Source organism: Camelina sativa, chromosome 17 (genome assembly GCF_000633955.1).
Source record: "Camelina sativa cultivar DH55 chromosome 17, Cs, whole genome shotgun sequence".
Taxonomy (NCBI): domain Eukaryota; kingdom Viridiplantae; phylum Streptophyta; class Magnoliopsida; order Brassicales; family Brassicaceae; genus Camelina; species Camelina sativa.
The window spans coordinates 11,284,482-11,306,539 of NC_025701.1; the positions used below are offsets into that span (position 1 = coordinate 11,284,482).

The 22,058-nt window shown below is 32.5% G+C and overlaps 1 protein-coding gene across 1 annotated transcript; it reads left to right on the forward strand.

Moving 5' to 3' along the window:
- On the forward strand, nt 6,993–12,861 carry LOC109129880. Its single transcript, XM_019238892.1, has 4 exons — nt 6,993–7,099; nt 7,382–7,388; nt 7,454–7,501; nt 12,487–12,861. Exons 1-4 carry the CDS (start codon nt 6,993–6,995, stop codon nt 12,859–12,861), a joined length of 537 nt encoding a protein of 178 aa, XP_019094437.1.

Sequence of the window (22,058 nt, forward strand, 5' to 3'; positions counted from 1 at the left end):
CATTTACAAGGTTTTTAAAAGGTATAAATTTCAATATTTTTGGCGGGAAAATTTTTTGATTTTGGCGGGAAATTTTTTTTTTGGGCGGGAAAAAATAATTTTTTCGGGAAAAATTTTCGATTTTGGCGGGAAAAAAATTTTGGCGGGAAATTTTTTTGGCGGGAAAATATTTTCGATTTTGATGACTGTACATTCTTGCTGTCATTCAAAAAAAGGTAATTTGGTCATTTTGTATGTAAAGAGGGGTAGTTTTAAAAATGTTCAACATGAAGGGGTATTTTTAAAAAGAGATATGGAAAAAGGGGCATTTTTTAGAATGTCCCTAATAACAAATTCATTTATGGATATAGAGCCTAAATCACCGAGCATAGTGGCAACTCGAGAGCAACGGCTTAGGTGGAGCCACATACATCCACGTAGGTTCATATTGTGTGCAGCGTCTCACATCAAACCGAGAACATCGTCACAATCTAAGTTTCATAAGCAATGAAACTCATAAATTTTCCTAGTAAAACAATATTTTCCCGATAAAAAATGAGTCAAAATCATAGATCAGATGGACAAAAGAAAAAAAAAAATTAAAAGCAATAAAATATGAGACTCACATATACACGGAAGAATGAGCGTTCTTTTTCTAAATGCCAACACCCATAAATTTCCCACATTCGTGAAATTATTAATAAAAAATAGTACTAGTATTTTATAAATATTACACTATTGTCCGCATGTAGACAACAATGATACTAGTGGTTTTTTCAAATGATCGCTATCCTAAATTTGAGATATATTAATATCTCAAATAGACTTTATATCTTATAGTAAGGCATGATTATATCTTATGTATAATTATTATGTTGATATCCTATGGAGATATCTACGATACATTGGGAAAAAAACTTAAAAATACCACATCTATTTTTTATTTGGAAGTTTAATACCTCGTCTTTTTTTATTGAAAAAAAATACCTCATTTAATTAAAACGTGTGATATAATACTCAAACTAATAAATTTTGTTAGTTTCATACTTACGATTTTTTTGCCAAAAATAAAATCCCGTTTTTACCCTTACTATGTCAATTAATAATTAATTTTAAATGATATGGTATTAATTTATAATTTTATTTGAATTAAAATTAATAAAAAGAAATATTAAATAAATTTAATTTTAATTTTAATTCAAATAAACCTATAAATTAGAAAAATTCTTGAGTTTACAAAAGAGTGATTAGGGTTTAGATTTTACAATTAAACGAAATTATATGTCGGTTTGGGTTTATAAAATAGTGGATAGAGTTTAGGCTTTATAATTAAACAAAATTATATGTCGGTTTGGGTTTACAAATTAGTTGTTAGGGTTTAGATTTTACAATCAAACAAATTTATATGTCGGTTTGGGTTTATAAAAAAGTGGTTAGGATTTAGATTTTAAAATTAAAAAAAAAATATATGTCGGTTTGGGTTTATAAAAGAGTGGTTAGGGTTTAGATTTTACAATTACAAAATTGTATTTCAATTTGGGTTTATAAAAAAATGATTAGGGTTTAAATTACACAATTAAACAAAATTATATGTCGGTTTGGGTTTATAAAAAAATAATTTAGATTTAAATATTATAATTAAAACTATAATATAATGTTTAAAATTAATAACTTTAAAATTGAATGATATACATATTTTGTTTTTTTGATTAATAATTTGTTTCCTTAATTGAGTGGAGGTGAACCCAAGAATTGTCCATAAATTAATACCATGTCATTTAAAATTAATTATTAACTGACATAGTAAGGGTAAAAACGGAATTTTATTTTTGTCAAAAAATTGTAAGTATGAAACTAACAAAATTTATTAATTTGAGTATTAAATCACATGTTTCAATTAAATGAGGTATTTTTCTTCCAACCAAAAAAAACAAAGTATTAAACTTCCAAATAAAAAATAGATGAGGTATTTTTAAATATAATCAACTCATATATATATATATATATATATATATATATAATCAATATTCCAGATTTTAAATATAGTCAATTTTTAAAAAACCTTATAAAACTATTCATAGTAAAAATGGATAAATAAGTATCTTATTATATAAAGTTGGGTTTTGAAAGTTAGCTATTAACAAGATTTTGACATGTGTCAAGTTATCAATCTCAGATTTTGACATGTGTAAAAATTAATATTTAATAGGATGAATTTCATTACAACAAAAATAAAATATTTTGTTTTAAAAAAATATTAATAATGTAAGTAGATAATTATCAAAAGTTACAGAATTTATAAAAAATACAAAGTTTTTAAAATAGTTATAAGAAGATTATATATATATATATATTAAATTCGAAATTACAATATTATTTAATTATTTTTAATTTTAAGTTATTCAAGAACACTACTTTCAACTTTTTTTAATTGAGAATTTTTTTTAATGGGAAGGTAAATTTTTCTTATTTATTTAAACCAAAATTTTCTTCTACTTTCTCCTTTTTCAGTTGGGAATATGTAAGATTAATATGTTGACCCAAAATAATAATAATATATGCGTCTACTTTTCTTAATACTGTATTTTTAAAAAAGTTATTGTAGTATTTTTAAATTATTTTATTTAATTTATATTTTCATCTTTGAATTATTTGGGATTCATGTATACCTTGCTTATAATTTTATATTGTTTTTTTAATTATGTTGAATTAATTTTCTTCTAATTTTTCAACCTTGATTGGTTGGTCATAAACTCTTCTTTATTTTGCAAACAAAATTATTACCATTATTCATTCAATTCCAAAGGGAGATAAAGAGTAGAAGCTTATCAACATAATGAATGGATAAAATAGGCTAATCAAACACAAGCTTACAACAAACATAGATAGATATATTGGAAAACATATATTGTTGTTGATAGATCCATATGAGCTCAAAGACTGTGACACCCTGGTTTGCGGAAATGTTTAAAAGAATTGATTTTAGCTACATATCACCAAAATGCACTTATTTTTTCGGTCAAGGGTCCTGAGAGAATTTCATGNGATGGGTGACCTTCGTGGAAGTGATTGTCGGAACTGTGCGAGTGAGAACGAAACACAGAAAAAGATCATTTGTTAATTTGTAGGATCGGCAAACAAGTTTTTAAAGCTTCCCACGTAACAAACCGGCCATCGAAATAGATGTAGGGCCCTTAGGAAGGTGAGTCTATAGACTGAGAATGGACATGGGCTCACTAAGCAAGGTGGCGGTCGAGGCGTTACAGAGACAGGGGCTATATCATGGTGTGTCAAAGACATTTCCACGAATATACTGGGAAATTTAACATTAGTTACTATCAAAAAAAATTTGTGACATTAGAAAAAAGTTTTTACTTTTAGTGGTTGTCGGAGCAAGCCATTTTGAAATAAAAAAAGGACGTGAACATGTTTTCTCCAAACAGGAGGAGGGCAGAGCCGAGATTCTCTCAATAGTGTAGAAGGTTAGACACAAGGTTATCTCACCAAGGGAGGAAGGTGGAGGAGGTTTGACGCAAGGTTATCTCCCCAAGTGAGGAAGGCGGAGCCAAGGTTCTCTCTATGGTGGAGGAGGTTGGACGTAAGGTTCTCTCCATAAGAGATGAGGATGGAGCTGCGGTTTTTTCTATGTGATCATACACTATTATGATAATACATCATTGATCAGTATATTATGTAATGCATTTTTTATTCGAAATGTTTTTTTAGACAACAATTTTAGTAATTTAAAAACTATGCAGAAGTGAAAGTAAAATAGTTGGCTTAATGTGTTCAGTTCATACAGACATTTCCTAGGTGGGTGAATATATTTGTAATTCAGAGTATATTTAGATATAAAAAANGGTGAATATATTTGTAATTCAGAGTATATTTAGGTATAAAAAAATATACTTTAAATGGTAACATACATAACTGATTTGTAAATGGATATAAATCAGTGTATTATAACAAAAATAAAATTTATAAATAATATACAACAAATTTTAATATAATTTATAAAACTTTAAACCCGCACATCGAGCGGGTCCTCATCTAGTAAGAGATAATATATAGACTGGTCTAGACCAGCAACGAAAAACGTTAACAACTACGTAACATTACTATTTCACTATCCTAATTAATTTGATATAAATTGCTACCTCAATATAGACTATATATACATGAGAACCAGATACAAAAAAAAAAATCAGTATATAATTTATTTTTCAAGTAAAGAAAGAACAAGAAAAATAATTAATTACTATTTGATGAATCACGATAGAAGGATCATCAATGTATCGCGTTATCAACACACCGATTAACTGAGCCACGTCTGCACGTTACTCACGTGGAACCTGAACGACTCAGTTGAGTCTATTGAGACAAACTCCCTCATATCTGTTTTATGAAGCCTCTCATCATTTCCTCGACCGACCGCATCTTTATTATGATTCTCGATCGAATCAGTCGTACGTACGTGAATAACGGCGGCTGGAGAGTGGTGACGTTGCCGAGGTATGAGGTTAAGTCGAGAGACTTGGAGAGAGTGACGGAGACTTGAGAGGGCTAGCTGGATCGTTCTGGACGAAGTTATATAATTAACTCCTCCTTGGTAGTTTAATTAGCTAGCCCTTATATTAATTCAGAAGTAAACCGGTATATTAGTTAATTAGTTGGTCGTTTACAAGGTATTTTTTTTCTTCTAAATCCAAGAATTTGGACACCGAATGTTATATAAGGAAGAGATCACTTAATTTCTTCTAGTCTCAAAAGATTACGGTTCTTAATTAGGTCCGATTTTACCCAAAAAAAACTTCGCATCTCTCTATGTCGCCCATGTCAACTGTCATTTATATTGACCGTAATCCAATCGATCGGCAACATTTTTTTGTTCTACGCCAAACCAGTGACAATATTTCGATTTTTTTTTTTTTTTTGTTGGTGTTGTTGCTTAAGAACAATATTATGATCCAAGTTTAAGTTACACGTTTCCCTCAAAAATCAAGCATATATTAGACGCTCTTACGTGGCTGTTTACGTGTATATATACGTTTATTTATGACCGTAAACCTTTTTTTTGTATATTTGTATATATACATTTTTTTTTTCTTTTTATCCCAGGCATCTAGCTCTCCACATCCAAATTAGTTAACAAAAAAAAAATCTCTTACTGGTACATTTAGTCAAATTCCCAAATTAAATGAATCACAAACCCCTTCTAACATCTCTCAAATGTTTATATATCTTAACCATCATTTACGCCGCCGTATCAGTCTCTCGTCTTTATTATGGTCATTTCATAACTTCATGCAAACAAACCCCATTTTATACCCTAGTCCCTAGCTAGCGTTCCCCCACCACACATGTCCGAACCACCCTTTGTCAAATTAAGTCAAATTTCTAGACGATCAAAACTGATAGTCATGGGGGCTCACTTTCCACGACCTTTTTGGTCAGCTCCTCCACCATGCATCATGCATGGACCAAGCCGCTCACGGTTCAACTATACACCGCCTCGTCTGATCGTCTCTACCGTGAAACGTTCACGGCGTCATCTCCACAAACACGCCACGCCAGCTTTGACCTCTAGGAAGTAGAAGACATCATGTTATAAAGACGGCGACGGAGGCCAGGCGCCGGAGCAAGTGTCTCCGGTAGAGTTAAGTGGCCGGGTTATCATGTTATAAAGACGGCAACGGAGGCCGGAAAATTCACGGTTGAGAATTTCTTGGACGGAAACTATTGGATCACGGCTGCGGGAGTACCGGTCAACGATGGACTCTGACTAATTTGTTTTGAGTCTTTAGCTAGTCTTTGTTGATTTTATGTTTTATGTCTTTGTTGGCGTGTTTTGTTTTAATATATTTTTTGTTTCGCAATTTCCATGTATTGAATATACAAATACAATTTAAAAAATCTATATTCAATTGTATTGTATATTCAATTTAAATTGTATTAAGTTTAAAAAATCTATATTAATTCAATTGTATTGTATATTCAATCTATACAAAAAAAAAATTGTATTGTATCTGAATACCCCCAACAAAAATCTATATTCTTGTAAATCTTCCTCTCTCTCGGCACTTTTTTAAAAAGAGTTTCCTTTTTTTTCTTTTAGGTAAAAAAGAGTTTTATGTAAATATCAAAATCGTAAGGGACATCGAAAGTTTCCTCCATGCAAAACCAGAAGACTGTGACGAGATGTTTGTCAAGTACATGACAACAGGTGTTTGCAAAAAAGCCTTTTATAGCTTGGATGGACTTCTGCAAAGAAACTAAGAAGAACAACAGAAGTTGTATTCCTACACCTGCATTTTTTTTCGTTTGTGACGAGATGTATATACATATGAACTAATAAACAACAATATATACTCTGACAAATAAATCTACATTATTCTACAAAACGTAAGAAATTTATAAATATTTGTATTAAATTAAAGTAAAAATACTTATGTTTAAAAAAATAAGATATAATTTTTGTAAAATTTGGAAGGAAAAAGAAAACCACAATCCTACGATGGGTCTAAACTCTAGTTTCAAAATTAGAAAGGAATCCTGAAAAATTGTTTGGAGCACCGAGAAAGGAAGTTGATGAACTTGCTATACGTAAGGCCGATCGGGGCAAGAAATTTGGGGCGAGACGTTAAAAAGAAAAGAAAGCTTTTTTTTTTGTGGGTACTAAGATAAAAGAAGTTGCCAACAAATCGAACAACAATTGAATATTGGATACGGCTATAGGAAAATAATTTTTATGTAAGTCCTAAAAAGCAAATAATCAATTATTGAGAAATGTGAACAAATATCATCCGCCAAACAAGCGTAACCCAACATAAAACTTATAGTCCAATCCACTAAATCCCCTTAAAATAGCGGACCACGTCTCCTCTCATATCATATCTTCCCGTTATATTATAATCCTCAATACACGATCGTAAAAAAAAAAAAAATTATATTCCTCAATACACATACCCAAAAAAAGAAAAAAAAACAAAGAGGGAAACTGGGAAACAGAAAAAATGGCGGGAAAATTCTTTATTGTTCCGGCGATTATCTATGCTCGCCATGCTTCTCCTTATTTCACCACGAAAACATTCTCTACATCGAAGGTTAATGCTCCGGCAAGGTCCTACCAGATTAATAATGAACTGCTTATACTTTGCTCGCGTACGTAATGCATGATAAATATTGTTTTCTAATAATTTTTCCGCACATTTTTGACCCTCATGCATTAGATAGACTCATAGACCTTCTATAAACTACCTTGTTTTTGTTAGAAACGTATGATCCATTTCACATAACTATTCTCTTAATAGACAATATTTTGTTTTTGTTGGAAACGTATGATCCATTTCACATAACTATTCTCTTATCAAGCAGTGTGTACTTTTTACTGCAATTTCAACAGATACGAGGTAATTAATAAAAGACGTTATCCCAGTTTGAATATTTATTTCATAAAAATCATTTGTGTGTGTAGGATGAGTTGCTTTGGGAGCGGCATGGCTATACAAAGCTTCAAAGAAACGTACGTGTGTATAGAGAGTTCATTGTAAAGAACATAAGTAATCCTAAGAGCTGGAGATGCGATACACGAGTTTGGTTGGGAATGGGATAATTAACAAACATGCTGGCCCATGGGCTGGGATTAATATCTTAAATCTCCTCCAAAAATGGTATTAGTATGATGTTCAGATTATTTTCAGAGTTTTAAGCAAAACGCTGGTGAGTTTATCTGTTCGCACACTCTCATGGTAAATAAAGTTTCTATAATAACTTTTTGGTATCTATACTATTAAAGCTGAAGTACTCACTAGACTCAAATTGGACCATGACTTTGTTTTGGTACGTTTTTCATTAAAAATGATTAGAAAATCACTTAATTTAATTAAATTATCCTATAGTTTTGATTTCACTAAATGACGAAAATACCCCTTGCTCGCCCACTTAATTACCACCGGGTCGGGACGCGGATCCTCTTTAACCCGGTAATAGAAGAAAATAAATCCGCGGATCTGTTTGTACTCCAAGTTTATAATATTCGGATCCTGTATGTTGTTTGGTTCAAGAATAATTATTCCCGTCACCAAACAGAAGTATAATTCCTATAAATAAGGAAACTGGTATCCGAGTATTTAATGGCTTCGGTAATATCAAATATTAACTACTACCATACTTAATCCCTATAATTATTACGAATATTAATACTTATCGATTGTATTTTTTTTTTGNCGCCCACTTAATTACCACCGGGTCGGGACGCGGATCTTCTTTAACCCAGTAATAGAAGAAAATAAATCCGCGGATCTGTTTGTACTCCAAGTTTATAATATTCGGATCCTGTATGTTGTTTGGTTCAAGAATAATTATTCCCGTCACCAAACAGAAGTATAATTCCTATAAATAAGGAAACTGGTATCCGAGTATTTAATGGCTTCGGTAATATCAAATATTAACTACTACCATACTTAATCCCTATAATTATTACGAATATTAATACTTATCGATTGTATTTTTTTTTTGCTTCCAAAATAATCAATAGATTAAATACGAAATTGTATATATATGTAAACTTATTTGATTTGCTTTTATATTGTGAGATATTTAAGGAAACAACAAATCAACTTAATACAATTAAATAAAAACAAATCATCATTTAGTTTATATTTTTTAATATTTCCTTAACGAAATTATAGTAATTAATTATGAGTAGTATAGATGGAAAGAATTAAAAACGCATAAATTATATATATGTGAAATTGTAAACTAATTTACAGAAATGGTGTACTGTATATCCCACATCGACTAAATATTTTGGAATATGGTTCATAATGACTATAAATATATGACAAAAATGTTTTGAGTACAAATGAGCAGGAAGCTTGATTTATCATGTATCCAAATTTAACAGTTTAATTTGGTTCTATATTTGAGAATATTTAAACTTTTAAAAAGTAAACATATTATAATATATTTATGTTTTTAAAAAAAGTTTTAGATATTATAAATATTTAAATTTTTATAGAATGTTTAAATTATTATAAATATTTGAACTCCGTCGAAAGTTTAAAATATTATAATATATTTAAAGTCTATAAAATATTTAAGTAATATTAATATTTTTACTCTTAAAAATTTTAAAATATAAGAAAGTTTGAGTTAAACCTTTTAAAACAGGTATTTTTATCAAACTATAAATTAAGCCATGGAAGCGGGGTGTATCTATCCTCTTACAAAACTACTATCTGATATTGCGGAGTGTCTATTCTCTTAGACAACTACTATCTACTATTTCGATGTGTCTGTTTCCGTGAAAAGCTACATTTTACAAACTACTTACTCTATTAGGATTTCTAATTTACTATATAACCCCAAATATACAAATAAACACTATATAAACAAAGAAAATAAGTCAAAATAAATAACTATATTACAAAAATACAAATTACAAAAAAAAAGTAACTAACAAAATATATAATCCCGTGCTGTAGCACGGGGTATCACCTAGTAGATGAGTATATTAAAAGCACATATCATACTCTATATTATACGTACAAGGGGAATAATATTAGCTAGCGAAGAGTAATATATTAACAACACATCTTTATCGTTTCTGTTACTTACATATTCCCTTGTAATTATCCAATAAAACAGATGGTGCTCCTAAAACAGCTTGATAAAAAAGAAGAAGAAGATGAGAGAGATGAGTTCGTTCGAGTTAGGCCAAATCCGCAAGATCCTCTCTCAGATTCTTACTTGCAGAGCCAGCTATGGATAAATAGAAGTTTCACATTAGAATTGTGCTCATTGGCCATGTTGTTGATGATATCGACAATAAAAAGGTCACTTGGTGACGAGGTTCGAGAAGGAAGCATGCTGAGACGAACAAGTGGTCCTTGCACGTACGTATGGGTTTTGAACAAGTTTAAGGCCGAGCGTGACTGAGCGTGGTCTCACCATTGATATTGCTCTCTGGACTACTGCAGGCACAGAGAAGTCATTGATGTCCCCTTTTGTTCATCGTTGATTTTATCAAGAGCATGGTTACTGTCTTACTGATACCCCTGAGGCTGATTGTGTTGATCCCTTATCAAATTGAGTCCACCACTCACTTCTTGATAAGCAGATGATTTTCTGCTGCAAAAAGATGAATGCAACTAGCTCCAAATACTCAAAGGGGACAGGTTCAATGAAATTATCAAGGAGTGAAGAAGGTCTGGAAATTATCAAGGAGTGAAGAAGGTTTGAATTCTAACGTAGTTAAGAGGTCCATCAACCTTGATTAGTTAATACAAGGGGTAAACTCTCCTTAAGACAATCAGACAAGCCTGTTCAAGATTGATGGTATTGGAACTGCTGTGTCAACGTGTCTCTTCTTGAGGCACTTCTCGGACACTTACTGATGTGAACGATCTTAAGATTGTCTAGGATGATCAAGCTAATTAGGTGCTGCTAACTTCAACTCATCATAATGAACCACCGCCATTTGGGACTTTTCTATATGCTTAACTTTCTAAAACGAATCCAACTGATGATAGATTTAATTAATTAACCAAACCAGATATTCACGAATTTTCCCGAGAAAGCCATAATTTTTGGAGAAAATCCTCTTAACAAAAAAAAAAGGAAAAAACAGAGTCATTCTAACAATCCAATAATCCGAGAATTGTTATCACAATCTATATTTCATAACGACATAGTGCTAGAATCATACATTCAAACAGAGTCACTACTTTTTCCCAGAAAGAACCCGAGAAAAATCTTTAAAAAAAAAAAAAAAAAACAGAGTCAAATAAGAGATCAAAGGCACAACATAGTGAAATCGCAAAATCAAATCAATTAGTAGTTCACTCCAGATCTCTCTTCGGCTAAGGTGGGGTAGTGGGGAGGGAACGCTTTATTCATCATGTCTTCAAGGGAGTCCTTTTGTTTGACGGAGGAGGTGGTGGTGGTCTCGACCTTGACGGTGTTGATCTTGACGCCGTCAGCGGCGATCGCGGTTGGAACAGACTCCTTCTCTGCCTTCTCGAGAACCTCTTCCTTTTCTTTGAACATCTCTTTTCCGGCCATAGATCTGAAAAATAAAAATAAAGAAGGAAGCGGCGATGGTTGGAGAGGAAGAAGAATAGTTAACTAGCGTTGCACTTTACACGGCTTATATAACTTGTTTATTTTTAATATATTTAACTTTTCTTTTTTAAAAAATTTCAGGTTATCAGGTAATTTTAATTTTCATAAAAGAGGCACGCCAACATTTTTTTTTTCTTCTTGAAAGAAACAAATCATATAATAAAAGGAATGTATGAATATTAATACAAATAAGTGTTTAATTTATCTAAAATATGAAATGTGTGTTTATTATTATTATTCTTTAAAAATAATATCTATTGAATTAAATTTTTACTGAGTAATAATTTGAATATTTAAATTCAATTTCATACTTTTTTTTATTGAATTTTATACTTTTATATAATATAATAAACTTTAAATAATTTATTTTGAAATATTTTTAAAATATTAAAACTTGATATTAAAGTTAGAAACTACAAAAACTCTAAATTGGTTTGTAGTAGCAATGTCAATAATGTCACTATAATATAAAAGAATTTCAAGTATATTAAAACAAAACGTATAAAAATATATTAAATTACTCATAATATAACTCGCTTTTTAAAAACTAAATTCACAAAATTATGTCTTATAATGACATTCAAGTTATACATTGTTGAAATAACTTCACGTTCATAAACTAATACAACATATTAAAAATTTATTTTAAAATAGAAAATATAAAAAATTTTGTATAAAATAAAATTTAACCAGTGTTATAGCACAGATACTTATCTAGAATCATTAACAATAAAAAACTTACAAAATAAGTGTTTTTTCAAGTCATCATATTTAGCATATAATTTTATTGCATAATATTTTATCCATAAATATTTTTAAAAATAATCATATAAATTATATTTTATATAAAAATTACAATATAAATAAAATGAGCACGAGTCTTAATCTAGTTTTTATATATATTGTATAACCTTTTTAAAAAATACCTTGTAAAAACCTTGATTAAAACTTTTTAAAATATTTTAAAACCGTTTAAACTTTATAAAATTTTAAAAATATATAAGATATTAAAAAATATTTTAAAATTTTATTAATATTTATAAAATTTGTTAATTATTTTGTATTGATTATATAATCAACTCGTATATATATATATCAATGTTCCAAATTTTAAATACAGCCAAATTTTTTAAAACCTTCTAAAACTGTTCATAGTAAAAATGGATAAATAAGTATAAGAGATAATATATAGACGGGTCTAAACCAGCAACGAAAAATGTTAACAACTACATAACATTACTATTTCACTATCCTAATTAATTTGATATTAGGTTTGGATCCTCACATACGTGTGCGAGATTATATTTACGTAAATTTTTAAAAAATTGGAAAATTTTCAGGCACCAGACAATTTAATGTTTATAGAAAAAAAAGTTAAGATAGAATTTAGAAGGTGGTTGCGAAGAATCATATACAGCTTTGGGTAAACATGTGGGAAAAGAAAAACGTAGGAAAGCTTATTCGATGCTGGAAAAATGTATGAAGGCTCGCTCTGATTATTTTCAGCCGTTTTTCGCGATGAAGAGAGATACTAAAGAACGGATGACAACATGTGTTTGCAAAAAAGTCTTTATAGCTTGGATGGACTTCTGCAAAGACACTAAGAAAAACAACAGAAGTTGTGTTCCTACACCTGCCATGGAAGCCCTGGTCAAGTGTATGAAGGTTGATCACTCTGATTACTATCACCCGTTTCTCACGGTATTCAAAACTACTGAAGAACATGTTAAAAACGAGATCAAGGCCTTGGGTAGCTGATGCAAGAAGGGTTGATTATAAACAAGTATGAGTTCAGGTCATAAGATAAAGATAGGACGGTTCAGGTCATTAGACAAGCATTCAACAAGCGGTAAACGCAGCGGCCAAACTTCCTCGTAGAAACAAGAGACTTATGAATATACGTTAAATCCGGCGTTTACCGAGAAAACGTGTTAATCAAGAAATCGATCAAGAACGTGACGGTTGTCGGAGACGGCATTAATTCTACTATTGTCACCACTCACCGGTAATAAGAACGTCAAAGATGGCACGACGACGTTTCGGTCCGCTACTTTGGATAGACATATAAAAATACTTTCTAAAAGTAATACAGTACAGTAAAATACTTTCTAAAAGTAATACAGTACAGTAATACTTTACACGGCTTATATAACTTGTTTATTTTTAATATATTTAACTTTTCATTTTTAAAAAATTTCAGGTTATCAGGTAATTTTAATTTTCATAAAAGAGACACGCCAACATTTTTTTTTTCTTCTTAAAAGAAACAAATCATATAATAAAAGGAATGTATGAATCATATAATAAGTGTTTAATTTATCTAAAATATTAAATGTGTGTCTAGTAAATAATAACACAGATAAGTTTTCATACTAATTTTCAAAAATATTCTTTGTGTTGAGATTTGAGATTTTGACTATCTTTCTTTTGTGTTAGTATTGGACGAGTTTCTAGTCTCTTGTTAATATTGTGTTAGCTTAAGTTGAAAACTAGTTTTGTTAGCTAGGTTTAGGGGCAACATTCAGTTGATAGAAGTAGAGTTGATTGCAACTTTTCATTTAGACAACTGTAGAGAAATTAACTTAAATATTCAAATTTTGACATGTTATTCAGTCAAAATTTTAGTAGAATAGATATTTTAAAAAAGAATAATAATAATATTACTAAAGCTTAAATATTTTATAGATTAAACAATTTATGTTCATTTTTAAGAATTCAAATTATGGTATATCCAAAAATAAATTTATATACATAGTATATGTATGTAAAATTTTAGGGATATGTGACTATGTGACTATGTATGTAAAATTTTATTAGTACTAAAGAAAAAAACATTTGAACCTAACAATCTAACATGATAATTGGTAAGTTTGTAGCTAATAGGAGTCTTTTGAAAAAAAAAAATAATAAATTCACGACCTTCGAATCATGGATAATTAGCATTAGCAATTTAGCACCCTAGCTAGGTAGATCCATCTGAATTCACACAATCAGAAACTACTTAAATCTATAAGCTAGCCATGTGCAAATGACATTTCAAGTTTCAGTAAAGGTCATATATTAAATATATACAAAGGATTTGATGCATGTATAATCCAGATCAATAATAATAGAGGATGATTGAGACATTCAACAAATTAAAAAATAATGATCTTTAATTAGGAGCATAGTTATAAAAAAAAGAGTATTCATGCATAAAAAAAAATGTTAAAAAAAAAGGATAAGCATAAAAGTTACATAATTAACTCATTGTTTTTAATCAACTCTTCTTCCCATCTGCTTGCTCCCTCGTAGCTAAGCCCATGATCTCATTTTGTTGTACCAAGCCCATGATCTCCTTTTGTTGTGATTATTGGTTCTGATTCAATTTAAGTAGTTCAGTTGATTTGATTGGGTTATGAGTAATTAAAGCAGGCGGTTATCTCCGGTTTCGGATTGCTGAATAAACCAAAAAGAAGAAGAGAAAGTCAAAGACTCTAACTGCAGGGGAAGCTTTGCTGTTATAACAGAAACGATTCGTTTCTCATTCTTATCTTCTTCATTCTTTCTTTTGCTCTTTGTTCTTTGTATCGTGAGAGAGAGACGAAGAGTGAATCCGCCATTGTTGTAAGCTCAGATTGAGCTAGATACTTCTCCTTTCTAGTGGATTTGTCGGATTGATTCGGCCCCAGACGTAGACTTGATCACACCGATCTCGTCGAACTGGGTTAACAATTCTCGTGTCTCATGTTCGTGATTCTTTCCTTTGTTTTGTTTCTTTCAATCTTATCGAGTGCTTCCGCGTGAGTATTAGAGAGATTGATCAAGATTTTTGGGTTAATCAGTACTCGATTCGTAACAAATTGGTATCAGAGCTTCGGATTTGACATCGGAGCAATGGCGATGACAACTAGAGTTGAGATAAAGGCGTTTAATGACGAAAGTGACTTCTCGCTTTGGAAGATCAGGATTATGGCACAGCTAGGTGTGTTAAGGTTAAAGAACAGCATCCTAGATCCATTGCTGTGAAGATAGTTACGCTAACGAAAAGCGAATCAAAGAAACCTTCCGATGGAGATTCAGATGCAGATCAACCACAAACCAGCGAGGTTCTAGATCTAGTGAAGGTTGAGCAATCGGAGCAAGCGAAGAACATCATCATTAATCACATCAGTGATCAGTGGTAAGGTTCTCCGAAAGGTAAATCAATGTGTCACAGCTGCTGAGATGTGGTCTTTGTTGAACAAGCTGTATATGGAAACCTCTCTGCCAAATAGGATATATGTTCAGCTTAAGCTCTATTAGTTCAAGATTGATTCTCAGACTATTGATCAGAACGTTTATGATTTCTTGAAGATAGTTGATGAGCTAAGCATTCTTGAAATTGAGGTTTCTGAGGAGGTTCAAGCAATCTTGATTCTTAACTCGTTACCTTTTAGTTACAGCCAGCTGAATCATACGCTCAAGTATGGGAATAAAACGTTGTCAGTTCAAGATGTTGTATCTTCTGCCAAGTCACTTGAGAGAGAATTGGCTGAGTCTTGAGAACAAGAAAGAGGATCTGCTATTGTGTTGTATACTACTGAGAGAGGACGACCACAAGAAAGAGCAGCTCATCCAAAGGGATCTAAAAGAAGGAGCATGAGCAGGTCAAATTCGAAATCAAGATTGACTTGCTGGTTTTGTAAGAAAGAAGGTCATCTAAAGAAGGACTATTACGCCAGGAAAGGGAAGCTAGAAAGCGAGGGTCAAAATGAAGCTAGAGTGATCACAGAGAAGTTGGTTTTCTCAGAAGCTTTGACAGTAAGCAATCAATTAGTAAAAGATCTGTGGATTTTAGATTCTGGGTGTATGTCTCATATGACAACAAGAAGGGATTGGTTCAGTATTTTTGAGGAAAAAGAAGTCACATCTATTCTACTTGATGACAATTGTTCAGTGGAGGCTACAGGACAAGGATCAATTCGAATTAACACTCATGGTGGTTCAATCAAAGTGTTGAACAATGTTAAGTACGTTCCACATTTGAGAAGGAATCTCATTTCCACAGGTACTCTCGACAAGCTTGGTTATAGACATGAAGGTGGAGATGGGACAGTAAGATACTTCAAGAGTGGAAGAACTGCCTTAACAGGGAAGTTGAATAATGGTCTATATATACTTGATGGTGAAACCACGGTTGATTCAAGCTGTCTTGCGGAGACTAGCAAGGATAGCACAGGGTTATGGCATAGCAGGCTCGGTCACATGAGTCTCAATAATATGAAGATACTAACTGGTAAAGGGCTTCTGTCGAAGAGTGAAATCAGATATTTGGCATTATGTGAGCATTGTGTAATGGGAAAGTCGAAGAAGCTAAGCTTTAATGTTGGAAAGCATGACACAGAAGATGCTTTGGGATGTGTCAATGCAGATCTTTGGGGTTCACCAAATGTAACTCCATCACTCTCAGGGAAACAGTACTTCCTGTCCATAATTGATGATAAGACTAGGAAGGTCTGGTTAATGTTTCTAAAGTTAAAAGATGAGACATTCGATCAATTTTGCATCTGGAAGGATTTAGTTGAGAATCAAATTGGGAAAAAGGTCAAGGTGCTCAGAACTGATAATGTTTTAGAGTTCTGCAACTCTAAGTTTGATGAGTATTATAAGAAGTATGGGATTGAACGACACAGAACATGTACTTACACTTCTCAGCAGAATGGAGTAGCTGAGAGAATGAATAGGACACTTATGGAAAAGGTGAGGTGTTTGCTTAATGAGTCTAGTTTAGAAGAATCATTTTGGGCAGAAGCTGCAGCAACAGCAGCCTATCTAGTAAATCGTTCTCCTACATCATCGATTGATCACAACGTTCCTGAAGAGTTGTGGTTAAACAGAAAGCCAGGATATAAACATCTAAGGAGGTTCGGTTATGTGGCTTATGTTCATCAGGATCAAGGGAAGCTTAAACCAAGGGCTCTAAAAAGAATTTTTCTGGGTTACCCACAGGGAACCAAAGGCTACAAGGTTTGGCTCCTTGAAGAACAGAAATGCGTTATCAGTCGAAACGTAGTTTTTCATGAGGAAAAGGTGTACAAGGATCTCAGTTCAACAAGTCAGGTAAAAGAGCCTAAAGTGGTTGAGAACATTGATCAGATTCAGACTGAAGTTGCTAAGATGAATGGAAAGAACATAGAGAGTTCTAATGAAGGTGGAGTCTCTCCAGTTGAGTTGAGTGATTCTGATTCAGAATCTGAATACTTTGAGCCAGAAGAGGTGACTCCCGCGTCAGGAGGTGCTCTGAGAAGTTATCAATTAGCCAGAGACAGAGTTAGAAGAGAGATTAAACCTCCTACTAAGCTTTCGGACTATTCTCAGTTTGCATTTGCTCTCATGGCAGCTGAAGATATTGAGTGTGAAGAACCACAATGTTACCATGAAGCTAGAGAAAGTCAAGACTGGGAAAGGTGGAACTCGGGGATGGATGATGAGATGGATTCTCTTAAGAAGAATCATACATGGGATAATGTTGATCGTCCCAAGGATCAAAAGGTTATCAGTTGTAGATGGATTTACAAGAAGAAGCCTGGGATTCCAGGAGTAGAGCCAGAGAGATACAAGGCACGTCTGGTAGCTAGAGGATTCTCTCAGAAGAAGAGAATCGATTATGACGAGGTATTCGCCCCTGTGTTCAAGCACATCTCCATAAGGATTTTGATGTCGTTTGTTGTTCAGGGTGACTTAGAGTTGGAGCAGATGGATGTCAAAACGGCATTCTTGCATGGTGATTTGGACAAACCGTTGTACATGGAATAACCTGAAGGTTATGAGGTTAATGAACGTAAAGATCAGGTGTGTCTTCTCAAGAAATCTTTGTACGGTTTAAAACAAACACCACGACAGTGGAACAGGAAGTTTAATGAGTTTATCTTGGAGCAAGGTTTTTTGCAAGGAGTGGACAGGACTCGTGTGTGTATGTGAAGGAAGTAAGTGAGGATGAATATGTCTATCTCATGTTATATGTTGATGACATGTTCCTGGCAGCCAAGGAAAGCTCAAGGAGGTTCTAAGTCAAAGGTTTGAGATGAAGGATATGGGGCCAGCTAGTAGGATTTTGGGTATTGACATAATCAGGGATAGGGAAAGAGGTTTTTTGAAGTTTTCTCAGACGAATTATGTGGAGAAGGTGCTTCGGAGGTTCAACATGTTCGAAGCTGACGCAGTTGATGTTCCTCTGGCTGCTCATTTCAAGCTGTCGTCTGTGCAGAGTAATGACGAGTGCATTGATACAAGTAATATTCCTTATTATAGTGCTATTGGTAGCATCATGTATGCAATGGTGGGAACTAGGTTCGATGTAGCTCAGGCAGTAGGTTTGCTGAGTCGTTTTATGAGTAGACCAGGAAAGGGTCATTGGATTGCGGTCAAGTGGTTGCTGAAATATCTTAAGGGTACTAAGGATCTGACGTTAGTGTATACTAAGGCAAAGGAGTTTGGAGTTCAGGGTTATAGTGACTCTGATTATGCTGGAGATCTTGATAGAAGAAGGTCGACGTCGGGTTATGTTTTTATTGTGGGAGGAAATACAGTGAGTTGGAGATCGTGTCTCCAGAGTATCTTCACAATGTCTTCAACTGAAGCGGAGTATATAACCTTAACTGAAGCAGTAAAGGAGGCTTTGTGGATTCAAGGTCTGGTGAATGATATGGGTTTTAAGCAGGACAAGGTTTATGTGTGGTGCGATTCTCAGTCTACTATCTGCTTGTCCAGGAACAATACGTTTCACGGTAGGACTAAGCACATAGCAGTCAAGTTCAATTTTATCAGGGATGTGGTAGAAGAAGGGAATGTGGAAGTGCTCAAGATCGACACTTCTGTAAATCCTGCAGATATGCTTACTAAAGGCATTCCGGTGAAGAAGCTTGAAGTTTCTAAAGTTGCTCAAATAAGGCGAGGAGTTCGTCACAGCCAAAAGTTAAATCCATGTTAGTGCAGATCCATGATAGGAAGGGTGAAATAGAATCAAGGTGGAGTGTTGTGATTATTGGTTCTGATTCAATTTCAGTGGTTCAGTTGATTTGATTGGTTTATGAGTAATTGAAGCAGGCAGTTAACTCCGGTTTGGGATTGCTGAATAAACCGAAAAGAAGAAGAGAACGTCAAAGACTCTAACTGCAGTGGAGGCTTTGCTGTTATAACAAAAACGATTCCTTTCTCATTCTTATCTTCTTCATTCTTTCTTTTGCTCTTTGTTCTTTGTATCGTGAGAGAGAGAGACGAAGAGTGAATCCGCCATTGTTGTAAGCTCAGATTGAGCTAGATACTTCTCATTTCAAGTGGATTTTCCGGATTGATTCGGCCCCATACGTAGACTTGATCACACCGATCTCGTCGAACTGGGTTAACAATTCTTGTGTCTCGTGTTCGTGATTCTTTCCTTTGTTTCGTTTCTTTCAATCTTATCGAATATTTCCGCGTGAGTATTAGAGAGATTGAACAAGAGTTTTGGGTTAATCAGTACTCGATTCGTAACACCTTTTTAACATGTTCTTCAGCAGTTTTGAATACCGCGAGAAACGGGTGATAGTAATTAGAGCGATCAGCCTTCATACACTTGACCAGGGTTTTAAAGGCAGGTGTAGGAATCCAACTACTTCTCTCAGACCTCTTGGTCTTCCTACATTCTTTGGAGAAGTCATTCCAAGCCATAAAGGCTTCTTTGCAAGGTCCCCTTGTCATGAACTTTTCAAACAGCGTGTTAGTGTTGTCCTTTGGCTTCGCATGGAGGAAGACTTCGGTCTCCCTCTCCATCAGTTCTTCGCCATCTCTCCTCAACGCGAAAAACGGCTGAAAGTAATCAGAGCGAGCCTTCCCACATTTATCCATCATCAAACAGGCTTCCCGCTTATCTTCCTACATTTTCTATTTTTTTTAAAATTAAAATATATTGAAAAGATTATTCAATATCTCTTTCGTAATTTACTCACATTCGATCCCAAGATCGACGTCAAAATTATCCCATATTTAATATTATAAAAGTAAACAACTTTTTTGGTAGATAATATAATAATTATAGATTATAAATTTATAGTTATTATTTGATTCATTAGTTGGTTACAAAAATTTTATGGTTACAAAAGATTTATACTTATCTAGAATCATTAATAATATAAAACTTACAAAATAAGTGTTTTTTCAAGTCATCATATTTAGCATATAATTTTATTGTATAATATTTTATCCAAAAAACTTTTAAAAACAATCACATAAATTATATTTTATATAAAAATTACAATATAAATAAAATAAATTTCAACCTGTGCTCTAGTACGGGTCTTAATCTAGGAGGGTGTATTCAACTTGACATTTTAAGTGATTTATGTGAAATTTACAAATTCTATGTTATTCAATCATGGATTTTAAAAAGTCTATTAAAATCTACCGTTATTGAACTGATGATTTAAAAGTCTACTTTAAAATCCATTAAAATCTCTTGTTATTGAACTGATGATTTAAAAATCTACTTTAAAATCCACTGTTATTCAAAACAGTTTTGTGGATTAGGATTTTAATAATTTTTAGGATTTTGGAGGATTCCAGAGGATTTGTTTAGTTAAAAATACAGAAATCCAAATCCCATGGTTTTAGGTGGGATTTGAAAGAATTTTACAGAAAATCATATGAACTTACCTAAAATCTATCAAAATTCTAAATTTCCTAAATCCCATCAAATTCTCCAAAATCATGGTTTGAATACACCCCCCCTAGTATTTTTGTATAAGTACACCAACACCTGTAATCATATTGCTTCCGAAATCATTTAGGGGGGTGTATTCAAACCATGATTTTGGAGAATTTGATGGGATTTAGAAAATTTAGAATTTTGATAGATTTGAGGGAAGTTCATATGATTTTCTGTAAAATTCTTTCAAATCCCACCTAAAACCATGAGATTTGTATTTCTATATTTTTAACTAAACAAATCCTTCAGAATCCTAAAAGTTATTAAAATCCTAATCCACAAAATAGTTTTGAATAACAGTAGATTATAAAGTAGATTGTTAAATCATCAGTTCAATAACAAGAGATTTTAATGGATTTTAAAGTAGATTTTTAAATCATCAGTTTAATAACAGTAAATTTTAATACACTTTTTAAAATCCATGTTTGAATAACATAGAATTGGTAAATTTCACACAAATCACTTAAAATGTCAAGTTGAATACACCCTCCTTAAGAAAATTAAGCATCTTTTTGTCTTCTTTCAAAACTTTAAACAATCCAAAACAAGAGAGGGAATAGAAGGTATTAAAAAAGAAGAAGATGGCTTGTGTTTAAGGTTTCTAGTTTGGCTCTTTTTTTCATCATCGGCACAACAAGTCGCCCAACCACTGTGCCAAAAGTATTCGACGTTCGAAGATATGGTGCTAAAGGTAACGGTAAAACGGATAACACCAAGGTATTAATATTTTCTGTTTTTTTTTTGTTACAAAATAATTTTTCTCTAGTTTTTTTTTGTTTTTGAACGAAAATGACCATTCAATTGGAATAAAACTTAGGGTTGTTTACAGATAAGGAGAGCCTCCTTTGCCAGCAGATCTGCTTGGCGATTCATAGAATAGGCTTGACTTTTTTATATATTGGATTTCAGATCGATTTAATTTAACTTCGTACCTCCATCCTATTTAGTATGATGGAATTATAATTAGTTTTTTTTTTTAATTTAATTGAAGAGCATATATATATTATTTTTTTTTGGTAAGGTGAAGAGCATATTTTTTTTGTTTGTGACTACAAGTTTTTTGAATCTTATATATTACTAAAGAGTTTTTTGTCTAATAAAATAGTCTACCTTATTTGGTAATGTATATCATATAGGCGTTCACAAATACATGGAAGAATGCATGCACATGGGATGGACCGAGCAAAATGTACATACCAAATGGAAGATTCTATCTTGGTGGTGTATCATTTGTAGGACCGTGCACTAGTAA